The 18999-nt window shown below is 54.2% G+C and overlaps 5 protein-coding genes across 5 annotated transcripts; 2 read left to right on the top strand and 3 right to left on the bottom strand.

The window, feature by feature from the left end:
- Positions 1–1674: 1674 nt before the first annotated feature.
- On the top strand, positions 1675–2918 carry SPSK_03418 (uncharacterized protein; the record flags this gene model as incomplete). Its single annotated transcript, XM_016730256.1, has 2 exons — positions 1675–2141; positions 2180–2918. The coding sequence occupies 2 exons, from the start codon at positions 1675–1677 to the stop codon at positions 2916–2918; spliced, it is 1206 nt and encodes a 401-aa protein (XP_016584576.1).
- Positions 2919–3513: 595 nt separating this feature from the next.
- On the bottom strand, positions 3514–6294 carry SPSK_03035 (fungal specific transcription factor domain protein; the record flags this gene model as incomplete). Its single annotated transcript, XM_016729879.1, has 1 exon — positions 3514–6294. The coding sequence occupies one exon, from the start codon at positions 6292–6294 to the stop codon at positions 3514–3516; it is 2781 nt and encodes a 926-aa protein (XP_016584575.1).
- A 2198-nt stretch (positions 6295–8492) lies between these two features.
- On the top strand, positions 8493–9695 carry SPSK_03428 (proteinase T precursor; the record flags this gene model as incomplete). Its single annotated transcript, XM_016730266.1, has 1 exon — positions 8493–9695. One exon carries the CDS (start codon positions 8493–8495, stop codon positions 9693–9695), a length of 1203 nt encoding a protein of 400 aa, XP_016584574.1.
- Positions 9696–10391: 696 nt separating this feature from the next.
- SPSK_03269 (cell wall glucanase (Utr2)) lies at positions 10392–12025 on the bottom strand (the record flags this gene model as incomplete). The annotated part of the gene is made up of 2 exons (XM_016730109.1): positions 10392–11644; positions 11902–12025. 2 exons carry the CDS (start codon positions 12023–12025, stop codon positions 10392–10394), a joined length of 1377 nt encoding a protein of 458 aa, XP_016584573.1.
- Positions 12026–16307: 4282 nt separating this feature from the next.
- On the bottom strand, positions 16308–17767 carry SPSK_03332 (uncharacterized protein; the record flags this gene model as incomplete). The annotated part of the gene is made up of 4 exons (XM_016730170.1): positions 16308–16424; positions 16460–16576; positions 16659–16706; positions 16778–17767. 4 exons carry the CDS (start codon positions 17765–17767, stop codon positions 16308–16310), a joined length of 1272 nt encoding a protein of 423 aa, XP_016584572.1.
- Between the last annotated feature and the right edge of the window lie 1232 nt (positions 17768–18999).

The following is an 18999-nucleotide window of genomic DNA, read 5'->3' as shown; positions in this document are numbered from 1 at the left end:
GGAAAGTGGAGAGTGTCACACACGGGGCACACAGGGAGGAACGAACAGAAACAACAGGAACAGGGCGCTCGTTATGGGCGTCGAACAGTGGTTGCCACGCAGGAAATATCTTTATTTGGGGCACAGTCTGGTTGGGAGATATGGTGGGCAGTGCTGAAAATAGACAATGGTTGCTGGGGCCGTTTAACCAATTTTGCCTAACCCCTGGGGCGTTGTTGGTCTAGCCAGGGCCTTGGCAGCTGGCTTCATCGCGCGTCGTGCACGGGCCAACACAAAACTGGCCCTGTCCCTTGCTGCAGTTAGGGGACAACAGCCGTGCAGTGCAAACAAAAAGCGTCTCGATAGTGCCTTTTGTGATGAATAGCCTGATTCCAGAGAGAATTCAGGGGACATTGTCAGAACGACCAGTGGGAGGAAAGCACGATCAAAGGCAATCAAAGGCAATGAGCAAATTGTCTCCACAAAACACCGTTGCAGGTTTAGTGTAGAGTGTCAAGGAAAGTGGGCAGGGGTTCTCGTATTGGGCAAGCAGAGCAGGCGCGACAGAGACACGTTCGCGGAGTTGATACAGTACGCCAATCCCGACTGCATAAAGACACCCCTTTGTCTGCGACAAGCGCCACTATGTATGCTATGCTCGCTACTCTCGACGGCCGACCTCAACAATTGATTTCGCGATGATTTCGGTTCCATTAGACGGGTGTTTCCGTGCCGAAGTTCTTTTGTCGACTTGCGGTACGCATCGCTCATTTTGTGCTTTTGTTTCGACTTTACCATCTTCATTACACAAAATCACGACTGCGATAACAACATTTCTTGTTTGCTTTTATCCTTCTCCCCTTGTTTTCGGTACACGGATCGCCAATGCTGCCGAAACCGTCCGTCGATATGGCCAGCGGTGGGAAAGATTGCACGGCAAAATGAAAACATGACGAAACGAAAGCGACGCTGCGGCAGAAAATAAGAGCACCTGATCTGCAGTCTGTGCAAAAGTCTGGGCAGACTCGACGGTTTCGAGCTGGCTCTTTTGGCAAATAGCTTTGATAGTTCGTCTGGTTCATGATCGCACCCAGAGATGCTCGTTTGCAATTGTGTGGATCGATTGCCGTTTTGAGTATTTGCTGATGGCCAGAAATTGATCACATATTGTCCACAAATTGTGTGCACCGCAACGGCAATTGGATATGCAAGTTGCATCCGTTGCAATTCCCCAAGCAAGGCTTGGCCGATGGTTGGTTGTCTTTTGTCGCGATCCACAGATCGTTTGTTCAACGCAGCGCATGACGGACTTGACCTGTCGACCATCTCCACGTTTGCTCCGCTGTCTTCCCCAAGGATACCTTGGCGCTGTTCGAGCGCATGCTGCAGCACATCCCACCGAATGCACGCTGCAAATAGCTGGCATCCAATAGACATGTCTGGCCGTGAATGAGGCTATCGGTATGCGTCTGGGGCTTGAGCGGAGGGCGCGGGCAAGGAGATGGCCATTGTCCAATCACTAAAAGGAGGCTGTCATCTCGTCAGTGTGTGACTCGAAACGTTTTCTCTTGCTTTCCAACGACATTCAAAACTACAGAAGGGACGTACTTTATTCTTTTGTCTGAACTCTCCCTCTCTCTCTCTCTTCCTCTCTGCTCCTATGATTACCCACGCTGGCCCACACAGACGGCGTCCATGGCGGACCAGGACGAGACAGATGCTGCCACGGTTGACCGGGATTCGGTGGAGGGCACTGTTTCTTTGATGTGTCTCCCGAACGAGCTCCTACTCGCAGTCAGCAACCTGCTCGAAATCGGCGACCTATCTCGGCTGGCTCGAGCCTCTCGTTTCTGCCATCGGCTTCTGGTCGACACTCTCTATCAGAGGGACGCCGCACAGAGAGCGTTTGATGAGAACTCTTGCTCCTGTTGCTCGAGAGCGCTTCGTTGGGGCTGCCTCACGAGCAGTGTCGGCACCCTGCGGCGCGCTCTGGCGGCACCCGGTGCAGACTTGAGCCGCAGCTGGCCGCACGCGTTTGCCATGGCACTCGACACCACGTGCCCTAGCCCGCTGACCACACTCGACTGTCTCCTCAACCATGGTGCATCCGCCAGCGTACCAGTGTTCCGTGGCCTCCACGGCAAGCCCATCGACGGCGGTCCGTCCTCGTCCAGAAACACGTTCTGGCCTCTTCTCGCAGACATCCTTACGCGGCCGCGCTGCCGCCGCGGTGGTGCCCCGTGCCCGTCGTGGCCTGCTTTCTGGCACACGGTGCCACACTGGCACTGGGCAGCGAGTACGGCCAGAACGGCGTTGCTGGACTGTCTCACATTGTGTCTGCAACATGGAGCCATGTGTTGGGTCTCGTGCAGGTGCGCGGGCCACGGCGATGGACATGGTCTCACGCGGACTCACCCGAGCTGCGGCACGACCACTGCCTCCACGACGCGGTGCCATGCAACGTGGCCCTAACGCGGCTCTTGCTGCAACAGGGCCATGCTGATCCCAACATGGCTTTTGGTGACCGGCATCCCGACCGACGCGGGGACAATGCGACAGGCTCACCAACAGACTCGCTGCTGTTGCGCGCCATTGCCGATCCGCGACGGCCGGTAGAGCTGCTGCAGTGCCTGACCGACGCGGGTGCAGACTTGAAGCGGCTGTGCTATCTGCACGGCAGTGAGAAGGACAGTGAACGGCAAAGCCGAGATCGTCCGCCTCTTCACGCCATTCTCGAAGATGCTGTCCGTCTTCGGTCACTTGCTGCTTATCCACGCCGCCAGCACTGGGACTGTTATCCGAGGCATGTCTGGTACCCCAAGGCCGAGGCGATCCTGCGTTTCCTCCTGGCACGGGGGCTACAACTTGGTGGGAATCGATTCCAACGAGAGTCTCGTCGAGGCGGACGAGAAGGCCGTGCAATAGCACGGACGACGTAGCTATTTGACCGCTGGGACAGCCGATGGCAGCGTTTCAATAAGCGGCCCAGTAGAAGGCGGAATACAGTGTGAATGATGCTTGCAATTACGTCTTACAGTCTTGCCTTTGTTTCTCCTTTCAACATTTATGAATTACGTCTTGACGATTGTGCGTATGGTAGTGATCAGAAAATTAGTTAAGGTTTTATGCAACTAAAATTTTGATTTTTTGGGGACGTTTGCCCATAAACAAGCGCAGCCTTCGCTCAATATACACTTTCGCATCGGCACCTCGACTCTGTTCTTAACCTAAATCGAAAACCTCGGTAAGCCTTATCGGGAAATACAAACTCTCGAGGTGCGCGTTCAGAAGACGGTTGGCTCCTGGAAGCCCCGGGGCTGTGAGCACTGGCAACTAAGCTGCTCAGCAAATGCCATCCAACACGTCAAAGTGATCAAGCCAGCTACTTCCCTACCAGCCTTCGACATCTTATAGAGAATGATGAATTTGGCAGATTTGCTGGTCTGCCAATCGTGTTCACAGGTCTGTCAGTGCCAAGTAAAGCTTCAACACGACAGAAATATTATTCATTTCTGCCTCCCGTCCCTCCTCGTCTTACCCACCCCAAGGTGGACGTGGCCCCCAGCCCCAGGGCATCGGCATCTGCGGCCAGTTGCCCATATTGCCCAAGCCAAAACCGGGTGCGCCAAAATTAGGACCTGTAAACAATGGTGGTGCTGGTGGAGTTGCATCGCCAAAGGCACTTGGCGCTCCGCTTCCGGGCGGTGGTGGCCCGCTAAACAGTGAGGCCGTCAGACCACCATCGTCACCTCCAACCATGTCCATGGACAGGGTCGTGGCAAATGCGCCAGTCAAGGCACCCGAGACTCTATTGCCGTGCACACTTCCTCCGCCCGCTTGTAAAGATGCAATGTCGGTCGTTGCTGGAATTTCCGTGGCGGTCCGGTCGCGGTCGTCCTCCGCCAGCTGCGCGCGAATGCGGACAATCATCTGGGGCAGGGGTGCAGGTCCATCCTCGTGTTCCATTTCACCAGAGGCTCTCGACCGGGCCTCACAGGCGTCCCAGGCCTGCAGGATGGTGCTGGCAAACATCTTGAACATGTAACGGATTTCGCTGTCGCTCACAGCGAAACGAGCTTCGTAGTTGTCGTTCATAGCAACCCAGGCGTGAGTGGCCCGGGCACCGCCAATACGGCTGGCCAGTTCTTGTGTGATAAAGATGTAGGCTGGTAACGGGAAGTAGAGGTGCAGCAGCCAGCGGTAACCACGTGTAAGGGACGAGGTCATAATGTTGGTGTCGCTCTCGATAACGGTAAGCGCGTCGGCGAGGGCACAGTCACGCAAGGCTTCGGAGGACGATGTAGTAGTGAGATTGGTTGACGAGGGTGTGCCACTGCCGGTGGCTCTAGACGAAGAAGTCGGCGTGCTCGCAGTCACGCCGGCGCTTGCCGGTCCGCCGTTGGCATAACGCGAGAAGTATTTGATCAAGCGGCACTTGGCAATGAAGCCCTTGGCCATCCAGATGGTCATGTAGTGCAGGCCGTTAGCCGGGTCGCAGTATTGTAGATACTTGTCTTCAATCAGATCTTCGAGGGCGTTGAGTTCGGCAAATTCGGGAAGCCGGCCTGTTCGGCTGCTGTTTCGGTTGATGGCGGTACCCTGTACGGCGTACTCGCGGTCTTTCGCCATGTATTTGAGGGCTGGGTTTGACAGCGCCAGGTAGTATTCAGCGTGCCGCATGACGTTGCCGAGCTCGCTGCGCACAACGGCAAACAGCGCTTCAGACGACACGGCAGCACGACCACCAGCTGCCGAAACTGACATGGGCGGCTCCTTGAGCTCGGGTCGGAAATCAAAGTCGTTGGCGTTCAATGGCAGGTGGCAGTCCCAGGTCGGGTCCAGCATAGCCGGGCTGTGGTTGGCCAACTCACTGATACGCGAGTCAAAGAGGGCCATGGCCCACCAGAGGCGACGGCGCATCTCGGCCTCGAGAGGCGTCAGGCGGGCGCCGGGACCGACTTCGTTGTTGATCTGCATGGTCTGGGCAACGCGCATGGCCACACCGAGCATGGCATACAACGAGCGCGGGTCGATGGAGTGGCCAAGGGAGAGGAGGTACAGGAAGAAGGCGGCGAGACAGTCGCGCTCGGACGTCCGCAGAAAGCCGCTGTTGAGGAGTGCCTGTTCGCAGGCTGGCTGGTAGGTGGCCAACAGCGCGTCTTTGGACATTCCAAAGGCTGCCTGGCAGTCGGACGGCGACATGCTGTGGACGGCCACACAATATATGCCAAACAGCAAGGCCTCGAGGTTCGGGTTGATGCCCTCGAGTTTGCCAGTGGCCTCAACAATCCGGCCCTGGAGGCTCGGTGTGTGTGTGATCTTGAGCAATGGGTCGACATTTTGGAGGTAGATCTGCCACAAACGAAAAATCCGGACAGGGTCTGGATGGAGGGTCGTCACATTGGCCAGCGTCCGATGCGGTCCTCGAAAACACAGGCTGCCAGTGCTGCCCAGCTGGCGTGCCCACATCTGGCGCAGCGCAGAACTGCTGTTGCGGATCTCAGACTCGGTGTCAGAGTCGGAGCTGTTGCCGTCGTCATGGCCCGGGGAGTTGTCGTTGTTGTTTGTGCCGGCATTGGTGGAGCCTGCGGAGGTGGCTGTGTTGCGGTCGTGGCTGGCTCCGCCATTGGCTGGGTCATGGAAACCTTTGCGGATCGCCTTCCAGAAGTTGTTGGCTTCGGCACGGCGTTCCACCTCTGTGCCTGGTGTTGGTGTCGTGGCAGGCAGCATTGATGAAGATCCAGCATCCGAAGAGGCAGCCTTGACCGCGCCCCTAACCACTCTAGCCTCGTCGCCGTCTGAGTCTAGCACCATCTCCGAGTCGTCCTCTCCATTACCTCCACGACCTCCTCGTCTGCCTCGACTGGCGCCTTGACCCCGCCGAAGGGCCGCCAGAGACGACGCTGCTTCGTGGGACGCTTTATTGGTGTCCTTTCCGTGGTCGTTTTCGTCGCCGTCACGTTCAGCGTCAAGTCCGCCCACGGTCTCTTCAAAGAGCGAGTCGAAGCGCACATGATTCTGCCGTAGCAGCGCCTCGCAGCGCCGCACGTGGTCGAGCAGTTCGCGCTCGGGAAAACGGCGGCGCCGGCGGCGTGGATTGAGGGTGGCGGGCACGCACGAGACGCCGAGTCGGATGCAGTTGTTGCAGGGGAACTTGCGGTTGCACTTGATCTTGCGCTGCTGGCACATGACACACGCGAGGACGCGTGGTTCGGAGGGTGCTCCGGTTGCGGCAACAGCCCTCGAGCTCTGGGAAGGCACGGCCGATGGCAAGGGCGCCAGCGAAGGAGAAGGCACAAGCGCGACTTGTGACATAGTTGGCAGCAGCGGGGGGAGCAGCTGCTCAGACGAGTAGGCCAGAACGGGCAGGTGCGTCGTACGGGGGTTGACGAAGGTGGGTTGTAAGGGAGTAGAAAATATATAGAAGAGGAAGGAACGCAATATCCTAGGTCTTGGCAATGCACTTTATTCTCCGGCACAGGATGATATCGACGAGGAGATGGAACAAGATAGAAGTTGACAAGAGTGTATCTCTGACACACTGGTACGCAGGGGTGTCCCAAGACGCAGACACAGCTAAGCCCTTTTGCCTGAAAATGGCCGGCGTACCTTCGCCCTTGTTTCTATCGTCGCGTCGTCTCGATGTTTTACTTGGTCTTTTCTCCTTGGAGTTCCGTCCTCTTGCTTCCATTTTCCTTTGCATCTCTGTTTCGCCTCTTATGCGAAGTGCGCTGGCTCGGGATTTTCCAATCCCCGAGCGCGTCGCGAAGTCTCGGGTGGTGGAAATGCCCGGTGCTAGCGAGTCCGCACTGAAGTTTACTAACCCTGTTACCCTAGCCCCCGCCCAACCGCCCCTGTTCCTCACTCCCTGAAATGCTCTAGGGTGACCTGGGCTGTGGCGGTCAGAGCCCAACTAGCACTGCATAACATGACATACACAACTACGTAGCTGCCTATTCTATTTTTGCGACATCCTCGGGCGTCGTGCTCATCAACCGTCAAATTATGGCACAATCACGTTTTTGGAGCACTTGACGTAAATCTCGACAACGACAACCGTAATACGACGGGACTATGGCCCTGCGGCGTTAGACACACACCACAGATCCCATGATTAGTTGCAGCGATAAAAGACGCCAGAATCCCGGGATGATCACCGACGACCGAGCAAATCCGTGCAAAACAATCGGCCAACAATCTGGACGCTGGCCGAAGTGCTGGAACTATCCTCACACTCCGGTCAAGTATCCACATCATCATCGAGGCCCAAGCTATGCCAAGCACAAACGCGGACAACCTAAAAAAACAACTCGGTCGGGTTTGGTTTCCTGGAAGAGCAAGTAGTAGTGTGTCGTTGCAGCAGCAGAAGCAGAGGCAGCACAAACGGTCCACTTGTCGCACGGCACGGCATCCAAGGTCATTTTATATTGCTGCCGTGTGCAGGGCTGGATGTGGGCTGTGATAAAAGTACAGAGTACGACATAATGCATATCAAAAGAAACACTTGGCAGAGCCGCCCTCCAACCGCTCGGCTTATTTACCGGCACCAACCTTATCCGTCTACCCTCGCGCCACCAGCCTTGGCCACACGACCAGGTTTAGGGAACAGCGTGCAATTTATTGAGCCGCGATGCTTGTCTTCCCAAACACTAGTGGCTGGTCCTGGTGACGAGCCTCTTGCTCGGCTCCCTTATTCTCTTTCCGAATTGGGAAGGAGGCCATGAAGGTTGGTGATGATGTTGACGGCCAGGCCCTCGTTCCATGTTATCCAGCTAGGCTCTTCTTCATGCAATCTAGTTCGTACTGGCTTCCTGCCACAATCCCGGTCTTCCTGCTTCTCCTGCATCCCACGACCAGTCCCTGAACAGTACGTCCACGTGCCTGCGGCAATTTACAGACCTGGAGGCCCTCGTTTTGTGGGCCGAAACGGTGAGACTGTCTAGGATATATGTGCGTCGTATATACAAAAGAAGGACAAACAGGAAGCTGGTATCGTTGCCCATGGCCCGAGACATCCCTCCCGGACTGTTCACTACCACGGTTACTTCGTTGTAATGGAAAGCATTCTCTCTGCATATCTGCATCTGATCAACATCGACAATGTGACCTCAGCCAGGTAATGTCGCGAGCTTCCTTTTCCAGGCGCTCTGGATCAACTTCTGTTCAATCACATCAAGAGCTCAAGCACCTTCATCATCGGCCATGCCGTGTACGGAAGGTTACTACGATGATAACAAAAGTAGAAGAAATGGCGTCGGTTACGTCGTAACGGCCGGAAGATCAAGATACAGCAACATGAAGATAGCATCGCCATGCGGTTAGACCGAAAGTTGTAGATGCTGTAGATCCAAAACAAAGATAAATATGCCCGTTGCCCATCTCAGGTTATATTGTATTGGCCCTCTCGTCATCAACAAAGCAGCCGTCTCATTTACATCTACCAAGTCTTTCCCCCAACTTTCATATCGTTGTCATTATACAGAGTGCTCCGTATCACCGCCCAGCTTTCCGCAATGTACAAGCTCGCCGTCCTCTCCCTCTTGTCCGTGGCCTTGGCCGCTCCGGCCCTGCCCAAGCGTGACAGCCCGGCTCCCCTTATCCGCTCGCGCAATGCCAACCTCATCTCCGGCAAGTATATTGTCAAGATGAAGGACGGCATTCCCGCTGCCACCCTGCAGGACGCCATTGACACGGCCGACTCTACCCAAGTCGACCACGTCTACAAGGCCGACGGTGCTTCCTTCCGTGGCTTTGCGCTCCGTCTGGACTCTCAGGGCCTTGCCAACTTGCGTGACCACCCGGGCGTCGACTACATTGAGCAGGACGCCATTGTCAAGATCGACACCTACGTCACCGAGACGGCCAACCCGCTACCTTGGGGCCTGGCCCGCATCTCCCACAAAGCCAACACGTCCACGTCTTACACCTACGACGACAGCGCCGGCGACGGTACTTGTGCGTACGTCATCGACACGGGCATCTATGTCGGCCACCCCGAGTTCGAGGGACGCGCCACGTGGCTCGCAAACTATGCCGGCGATGGCCAAAACAGCGACGGCAACGGCCACGGCACCCACGTGTCCGGCACCATTGGCTCGGCTACGTACGGTGTCGCCAAGAAGACCAAGCTGTTTGCCGTCAAAGTCCTCGACAGCAGCGGCCAAGGCTCCTTCTCGGGTGTCATTGCCGGCATAGATTTTGTGGCCCAGGACGCCGCCACCCGCACTGGCTGCAGTAAGGGCTCAGTCGCCAACATGTCCCTGGGTGGCGGCTTCAGCGCCGCCGTCAACAGCGCCGCCGCCGCCCTCGTCTCGGCCGGCGTATTCTTGGCCGTCGCCGCTGGCAACTCCGCCGACGACGCCTCCTACTACTCGCCCGCCTCCGAGCCAACCGTGTGCACTGTGGCCGCCTCCGAGACCGTAGATGATATTGCCTACTACAGCAACTACGGCAGCGTCGTCGACATCTTTGCGCCCGGCACAAACGTCCTGTCCACCTGGATCGGCAGCACCACAGCCACCAACACCATTTCGGGAACATCCATGGCCACGCCACATATCACCGGCCTCGGTGCCTACTTGCTGGCCCTGCTCGGTCCCAAGGCTCCGCAAGCGCTCTGCGCGTACATCCAGAGCACCGCTCAGAAGAATGTGCTGACCGGTGTCCCCAGCGGCACCATCAACGCTCTGGCCTTCAACAGCAACCCCACGGCCTAGATCGACACGGAGTTTCGCATACAAGAAGCTGAATTAGCAATTGGAGTGGTAGAATGGTAATGTGGGAGGAGTTCAGGGGGTGGGATTTGGTGTATGATGCTCTAGATCTGGTGCAGGTCGCGTGATATTGTTTACCGGAATACATCTAGTTAGACGGGGCGGCCCTTCGAGGTGTGTTGGTCTTGACCTTGCGAAGTTCCTTTGGTCAGCAAGCACAGTCAATTATCGCAATTCACAATCGTGGTCATTAGTTGAATCCAATGAATTATATTTGCGGTCCAGAATTATTAGCGTTTTCGGTCGGTACTCGGGGCCGCGGTTCGCAACTGGAAATTGTTGACTGCAAGACAGAAGTGAATCCATTGCCTTATCATCAAAGGTGCAGTCATCCCCGTTCTCAAGCTCCCATTTGCGAATCCAAGCAAGAACCCATCGCAGCCGAACCAATGCTAGGGACCAAAAAGGGAAGAATGAGAAAACCAGAAAATAGGGTAAAATGAGGTGCTGGCTGTTAAAAAAAAAGTGCATGAAAATGCAGCCATGATCAAGACAAATAAGACAAAAGGGCAAAAAAAGACAAGGATGTTGTTTCAATAGACCCCAGAAAAATGTTGCACACAAATAGTAAGACATAACTAGATGCGGCTCCACTAGAAACTAGACATTAAATCAAAATCATGTAGCGACAAACAAAAATTACAGTACCATCATGGCACCCAGCGCAACGACCACGGCAAATGCACTGGCGCTAATGATCCGCTCGCCGCCCACAATGCGACCGCCGTCGCTCTTAGACGAGCTGCCGCTGTTGCCGTTGTCGCAGCTTTGGGAGAAGCCGGTCGTCGAGCAGCCCGAGGAGCTACCTGTCGACGAGCCGCCGGAGTTCGAGCCCGAGCCCGAGCCCGAGCCAGAGCTCGAGTCGCCGTTGCCCTGGGAGTTGCCAGGGCCGTTCGAGGTGCCGCCCGGAACGGTGTTGCTGTTGGTCTTCTTGCTGCCGGCGGCGCTGCTGGTCGACGACGAACCGGCGTCAGGGCCAGATGTCATGTCCAGACCAGTGTTCTCAAAGTTCTTCATGATGGGGTTCTTGTCGCCGTTGACAACGGTGTTGTTTGTGGCGAGCCAGTTGTTGTACGTGTACGAAACGGCGTTATTGGTACCGGGCGCCGACGAAGCGTTGTAGCACTGGATCTCGACCTCGGTGAAGGTCGCAAAATCGTAGCCGTAGTTCTTAATGTCGGCCGAGTTCCAGTCAATGGGACCACCCGCCCACTGAACGGTGCCGGGGGCGTTGGACGGCGCACCGCCAGGCCAGATGGACAGCTCAACACGCGACGGAGTCTGAGGGAAGTTCCACTGGTTGGCAGTGGCGTTCCAGGTGTCAGACTTCTTCTGAACACGACCGACCTGGCCATCGACAAGCCAGGTGATGGAGTCAGGGGTCCACTGGATCTCGTAGGTGTGGTAGTTCTCGTAGGTATCGGACAGGGAGATGTTGCCCGAGTTGTGCCAGTCCAGAATGCCCTGGAAGTAGTAATTGGTCTGGGCAATGTTCAGCTCCGTGCCGACAAACTCGTAGTCGATTTCGTCCTTGACATCACTGAGCAGAATGAAGGCGGTGACGACACCAGCACCACGCGACGTCTTGAAAGTGGCCTTGACATTGCCGTACCACATGTAGCCGGTGGAGGAGAGGACAGTGCCGACGGAGTTGGCGGGCATAGTAAGCAGTACAGCCTCGTTGTTGTAGACAAGCGGGGTACCCTGGGCAACCCAGTCGGCCTTGGACGAGTCGCCGAGGTATTCGGAAACATCGACGATGCGGTCGAGGCTGTTCATCTTCATGACACGACTGACGCACTGAGGCTCAGGTGCGCACGAGTCCAGCGAGAAGGACATACGAGGGTCGCAGCCGCCGAGGCAGTACGCACCTACACCACATTGGCCGTATTCTAGTGGAGTTAGCAGACAAGGTCAACATGTCCCGGAGGGATAGACGTTCACGCCACAATGCGGTGCGACAATGCGCCAGGTGCCAGCGGCAGGGGATAGTCGATGGGATGGGGAACACAGCAGGAAGCGGGCGGCCAGGCAAGATCCCAAAGTGGTGCCGCCAATCGTGGGTTGTACAACCACCCAGCTTAGGGCACAAAGCAAAAAGTTTAAAAAAAATAAACATCGATAAGCAGGTTGTCGATGCGAAACTTACGTGAGCAGCACGGCGCCGACTCAGGGCACTTCTGGGTGAGCGAGCAGGTGGGAATTGAGTCGGCGGCAAGGACGCTCGTGGCCCCGATGAGGGCGACGCCGATGGGGAGGAGAGACCGGACCATGGTGAAGGCGAGGGGAAAGGTGTCGAAGATTTGAAGGAGTATTAAAAGCAAGTATTGGTGGAATGGGCCGGTCGCGTCGTCGATACGAGACGATACCAGAGAAAAACGAGAGACTAAGAAGGGGTGGGAAATAAGGTCGGTAGATGCGTGAGCGAATGGATAGCCCGTGGGAATGGGCAGCGCGAGCGTCGGCGAAGCGAAGACAAGAAGAGGCGAGAAGCAAAAGAAGTGTAAGAACAGAGAGAACGAAACGAAGCGAATATTATGTGAAGCGCCACTACAACCAAAAAGCCGACGTGTGAAGGCAACAAGACTCTTTTCGCGTTTAGCGAGTGTCACGAAGAGAGACAATAAGCGGGACACAAACGAAGGGAGCAACGAGGGACGAAAACGAAGTCAAAGACAGAAGAGCAAAAAAGAGGCTATTCGGAGAAGGCTTCCGCTGGACGAAAAGAGAGAGGAGGAAGAAGAGGAGAGGGAAAACAGACATAGCCTGGGGCGGTTGCCAAGACCTTGAATTTTAATAGGAGAAGGCGGACCATGACCAGATACAGGCAAAAACAGGGGTGCAATTGAACAAGCACAGAACATGGCACAGAGTTGGGCGGTTTCTGAGCGCGGAAAAGTAGACAAGTACAGAGCTAGTCCCAACATGGACTGGACTGGCGTGAAGAGACAGGCCAGGAAATATTACCTACAAGCGACTTTTCGAACGACTCCAGGGGGTAGCTACACTCTGAATTTACGAGTAAAATGCAAGAACAAGAAGTGGGTTGGTCCTGCCAAAAGAAAGAGGCAAACATGGCAGTGGGAGAGAGCCAGCACATCAGAAACAAGAGCGAGGCGAGGGGAAGTGGAAGGAGCATCAGTCACACCTGGTTGGGAAGCACGGACATTGGTGAGGGTGGTGCGGCCCAGTTTTTCCTGCGTGAGGTTCTCGTATTGGTAGGCGCCGTTTTTTCATGGTCCATTTCGGGCTTGATTTTATTTTTTTATTTTCTTTCCGGCCCCCATTGTGATTGCCCTACCGAATTTCTCCCAGCAGCTACGACTGCTGTGCAGGCGCGTCTTGTCGCGTTTTCCTCCAAGCTTGCGAAGAACTGGAGGTTTGCACTGTTCTCTCGGTCGCTGTCTGGTTGTTGAGTGCCGTCAGATCCCCTGGATCGCGCGTTTTGCAGTGCAGAGAGCCCCGTTTTAGATAGGACAGCGGCCGGTAGTCGTCCGCAGCAACTGTACATGCAGACATCCGTCCAACAAAAGCGGAAAACCCAGTGAGGCACAGACTCAGGCTGCGTAATTTACTCCTGGACTCTCGAATGGAGCGGTATTGCAAGCAGGCTCAGTCCACAGTGTTTGCAACACTGTCTGGAATCGAACAGCGCCGTCCAGCCGATTCGCCATAGCCACGATGCAGTTGTTTGCAGATGGAAAACGTATGCAAAGGACAGTTGGCCTTGGCAGTCAGCGCGAGACAGGTCCATCATGAAGGGGCAAGAATACGATGCAGCAACCTGATGATGTTCAAGAAGGGTCCTGCACATCACGCCGTCTCGTCAGGAATCTGTTCATTTCCACGTCTTTCTGTCGCGCTTCAGATTGACCTCTTCTTTCGCTGTTGAGGGTCGCTCTGTTTTATATTCGTTTTGTTTTATTATGATATGCCTTATTTTCAGTTCATCTCGCGATCAATGCTCCTAACGGCAGATCAGTGACGCAACAGACACAGACACACAGAGAAATCCAGAGTACAACATACCCCAGTCTGCTCTGTTTTGCCGATCGCCCTTGCAGGACGCGCCACCCATCCGGGAAAAAGAAGACGAAAAGAAACGGGCAAACCGGGCGAGTCAAGCATCGCTTTCCAGGCTCAAGCCACAGTGCCAAACGTAACCTTCTGCAGCGTTGATCGAAACCAATGCAAGGGAGGTGCAGTGCGCCAAGAACGCCCAGAACACGCCACAACGCCACAACGCCACAACGCCAAAACCACCAACTTTGTGCGTTCATGTGTCGCGCGCCAAAGAGAATGGGGAGCTTTCAACTCTTGGTCGCACGGCGATTCAACGGGCACATATTGACTTACCTCCAGAACTTTCAGAACTAAAGTGTTAGCGTGAAAGTAAAGGAAGAGGTTGGACCTAACTCTTCTCATAGTATTTTCCTACTTGTTCGTTGATTGTTTGTTTGCCCTCAACTTGCCCTCTCTGATTCTGTTGTCTCACATCACAAGAGAGGCCGCCGCGCTTTATTACAGCTTTCATGGCAAATGAAATATCAAGAAAAAAACTCTTCCCATCAAATACCGGTCGTGCTTAGCTGGCAAAACTAAATGGCTGTCAAATAGCGAGGCCCTGCCACGGCTGCTGTTGTTACCAGCTCTGATCCTGCTTCAGAAACTGAACGCAACAAAAATTTTTCTTTACATCGCATGAACACGGCACTGTCCCTCCGTATCGATGGCGATATAGCCTAAGTAGGACGGCCAAATGCAACGACCATATGGCCGGCGTTGTATATTGCTGTTATGGTAAGGCCGCAATGAATGGGACTATTCAGCCTGGTTTTTGCTCACCAGGTCGGTGAATCCATGTCCTTCGCTACGCATCCTTTATCTCCCATACGATAATAACAATCTTGTTCCAAAACTTGAATCATAAGGCGCAACGGAACTGAGGACGGCTCGTCTTTCATGGTCTCTCAGGAGCGTTGACGATATGTCTCATTAAATGATGAAGGATCTGAATGCGGATAACATCTCGGAGAGTGTTGCTTTATTGACTTTTTTTTATTATACAAAAATTTCAACGCATGCTACTAAATGCACCTAGAACATCGATTTGGTGAAACCGCGTCATCCTTTGTCCTTCGTAGAATCTATGTAAGAGGCCAAAATACTCCCCTCAAGCTCTCTTTTTGTCTCTTTTTTTTCGTGTCAAAAAGGAAGAGACTCGCTATGTACAGCGTACATGTTGCACCAATCGATACGCTACGTGCGTGGTGCGCCACGTACTACCCCGAACGAAACTAAAGCAGGGTACACAAGATTCACATGAACCAAAACAGCTAGCTCTACTACGTATCGATGTATTTTGCAGTATTTTGTAGTTTGTATATTGGACTCAAAACCATCGTTGATATTTCCCCGCGAGTAGACCCCTTCATATGACCCTTTCCCCTGGACGCAACCGTTTGCGGCCCCTCCCGCCGTGGTTACGAGGAACATTGCAAATACTATCGAGGATGTACCCAGTTGACAGCATCGCGCAATGAAGGGACGGCATGACACTAAAACGTCTTTGTAATGCAGAACATAGCAAATTTACAAACATACATCGCGAAGGTGTCTTTAGTTTTTGGCGCGACAAATAAAAATCGAATTTCAGTCGCTAGTTAGTGTTGCTCCGTTTTTGGATAGGTGTGCAACTCTTTCGTAGTTGAAGAGCAGCGATCCAGACGCGAGCCAAACGCAAACCTCAAACCGAGGTAAGGTAGACAACAAAAAGCAAGAAAACAAATTATACCTAAACAAAGGGTTATAGAAGAGAAACAGCATTTGCCCTAGTTTTTTTTCCTTCGCCGCCACAAAAAAATTTCCTGGAGACCTACCCGAGACACGAAAGTCAGACCGAACAAAGAAAACTCAAAACAAATACCAAACCGTGGCCCCTGTGGTCTCTCGGCCGAGAGACTAGGATAAAAGAGTGGCAAGATAAGACCAACAGTAAGAAATAAAAACGACAGAAAAAGAAGCAGGGTGAAAAGGGAACTGACGGTGAGGATTCCCTAAGCGGCAGGGAAAATAGCCCAATCCAAGCAAGAGCAAGGAAAGACAGAGAAATATAAGAAAAAAAGGCAGACAAAAAAAAAGAAAATGGGAGAAACAAGAATGGGCCAAAGGCGGCAGATGCAGCCCAGAAACGGACGAGAGTGGCAAGAAGAGCATCTGACCCAACAGCAATCCTACTACATGTCAAGATACATCTCCCGTCATCACACAAAATGTTTATGACAATGTGGTATAAGGAGTAGAAAACGAAGGGAGAAGACTCGCTCTGGATCAGATCAGTGACCAAACTCGTTTTTTGTCGTTGTTATTTTGATTCGGGTCCCTTTCCACGTTTTGCTTGCGCATATGCGAGTAGGACAATCAAAGTGGACTCGTTTTGAGGACCGGCCGAGTATACCAAGCCGCACACCGATGCAGTACGAAGGATGGTACTGAACCAATTGGAATCATAAAGAGTCCGTCGCCCTGTCTTATGTAACTGTTTTGCAGGACATACTACCTCTTTCCCGCGGAGAGAATCTGGTCGGCAAAGTGCTCTTTGGCGTATTGTTCGCAAGCCTGAACGTATTCGGAGTCAGCATGCATCTCGATATTGACAGACCAGGCAAGGCCCTGCAGTCGCGACGCGGAGGATATATATGACTGACCTTGGCGGGCTTGCCAACCTTCTGGCCGATCACCTTCCACTTTTGATTCTCGTACTCCTTGATAGCATTCAGAAGCGCTTGGCTTTCGTCCTCGGCGAATTCTGCGTAGTGCATATCCTTGTATGGGTTAGCAGGTACTCTCAAATTGATCTCGATGTAGTTGTACAAAGAAAGAGAAGTAGAGGTAGAGGGCGCGTACCTTGTACCAGTGCTTCTTGACACTGCCTTCTGTACGTGTCGGGAAAGTCTAGTCGGAGGAACCTGAGTTAGTTTTGTCCTCAATGCCACACATTTGTGCTGTCGTGCAGCTAGACTGACCTTGGCAATTTCTGCCCACGAGCTCCCCGCATCACGCATTTGCTTGAGCCGATGCTCCTCCGCTGGTGTCCAGGGCGTGTTTGTGCGACTTTTCTTTGCTGGCGGTGTCGGAACACTTCCAGGTTCGGCCTGGGCCGCAAACTTGATAGGCGTTCCGGTAGCTGATGCCGAAGCGGGCGTGGGGGGCTTTGTCAAGGGTGCGCCCGCAGGAATGGCCGGAGGCGGGACCGCAGACACTGTATTGTTAGGGACAGTCGGTGTGGGGATCGGAGGAGGAATGATGGGAGAGGCCGAGGTTGCGGAAGCCGCGGCAGACGGAGGCTGTGCAGTAGCCGGATTCGGCCGCTTACGTGCGCGCTGTGCCACCGGTGTCGGTGCCGGGGCCGGGACCGCTGCAGTGGCTGGCTGCTGTTGCGAGGGCGGCGGGGCTTGTTGATGCTGCTGAGGCTGTTGCGACTGTGGAGGTTGCTGCTGGTGCTGCTGGCCAGGATGGGCGGCATGAGGTGCGCTATGCTGCGGCTGCACGTTCAACGGCGGCTGGCCTGGACCAGTATGGTGTTGCTGGCCTGGGGCCTGGGGTGGCTGCTGGCCGTAGCGGAAGTCAATGGGTTGGTCATTGCGACGGGTGCTTAAATGTTGCTGGTACTGGTGTTGTGCGCTAAACATAAGAGGTAAATCGTTAGTATGGCTTGAGTCAGAGCTCAGAGGATAGTGCATGGAGTGGAGAGGTGCCGGCCGGCCCAACATTCTCCCTGGCGTGGGTGATATCGATGGAGACATGGAGGGAAATGGTTTTGGTGAAGGGGTATCGGGTAGCTTGGGGTGGTTGGACGACGCAGCGGATTGCTGCCATTGAGGTTCACCATGCTGCTCCAGTAGCAGTGGCTGCTCCTGTTGCAATGACTGCCTTTTTGTTCTACGCTGCTCGCGCGAAGCCGGTAAGCCCCCGGGCTGCTGCGCCCACGGTTGTCCAAAGGGAACATTATCCATTGGCAAGATGGAGCAGGTGATGGTCGAGTTGCAAAACAAATGAAGCACAAAGCAAGCCCCGGGTGATATAAACGAGACGCAAGGTTGGTTGTGCAACAGAGGCAGCCAACGCAGTTGCTCTTGTCACTGTTGCGCAGGTCGGATATTGGAGTGCTGTTAAAGCGAGGGGCAAGAGAATCGGCGGAAAAGCGGCAAGGTAGCGGACAAAAGCAAAACACCATGTGACAGGCGAATAGGCGATGAAGTAGAGTGACGACGATATGATGAGCGAGGGACAATATACAAGTGACAACGGCGTATCGGTGCGGTAGAGACAAGCGAGAGTCGTAAATATTGGGCAGTGAAAGTACGATCCGGTGTGTCTGGAGTTCGGATTCAAAGAAATGAAGTTAAGCCGTCGAGGACAACGTATGGCAACAAACAAAATGTGTGGACCATAGAAAGTGCACGCCTTGTTCTTGCGGTCGAATGACTTTGACTTCGAGAGGTAATGCCACGCGGTGACGGGCACAAAACGACGGAGGACGCGAGTCGGTCGGTTTCAAGTAGGACGCAGAGAACAATGCCGATGCAGGTTGACATATGCGCAATGGTCTTGCATCGAGGCACTGCATTCTGAGCTTGTTGTATTGGATAGGACCTGTCGTTGAAGCTCTGTGGCAGTGACGCTACGCGTGGCGAGCTCGAGTAACCATATCGGCAAGGCGAGGCTGCTTTATCGGACTATGCTCGTCGTACCGGGGAAAGTCTCTTGATCGCGGCCTAGTGTAGGGAGGGAGAGGCGTCGTCGGGAAGATTTGCTTAAAATGTCCGTGTGTGGAGCATTTTGGCTCTGTGCTGTCGCGAGGATGACTGTTGGGGTGCTGATGTGGGGACGCGGAAGTGTATGAAAAGGCGAAGGTGTATTTGAGGGGTTCGTCTCATTCTCCGCAACAGACTTCGCTATATCTTGTTGTTTGGACGCTTTCTCGTGCTTGCTTGAATGCTTCCTGGCTTGTCTTGCTGCTTGTTGTTTTGATTCTCTCCTGGAAGGGGCAGCGGGTGGGAACCGATACAGGCGACAACCCAGGGAAGGGGGGGGGATGAGCGCAGAGGGAGGGACACGAAGAGGATACAAGCAAAACGGGTACTCACTGTACGTCGTTTGGGTGGCTGGCAGAATTGCCGTAGATGTAATCCGGCAGAGGGCCGACCTGCCACTGTTCCATGGCCTAAAAAGAGCGGCAAAGTCA

This window comes from Sporothrix schenckii, assembly GCF_000961545.1.
Source record: "Sporothrix schenckii 1099-18 chromosome Unknown Cont47, whole genome shotgun sequence".
Lineage (NCBI taxonomy): Eukaryota > Fungi > Ascomycota > Sordariomycetes > Ophiostomatales > Ophiostomataceae > Sporothrix > Sporothrix schenckii.
This window is presented reverse-complemented; position numbering and strand designations above follow the sequence as displayed.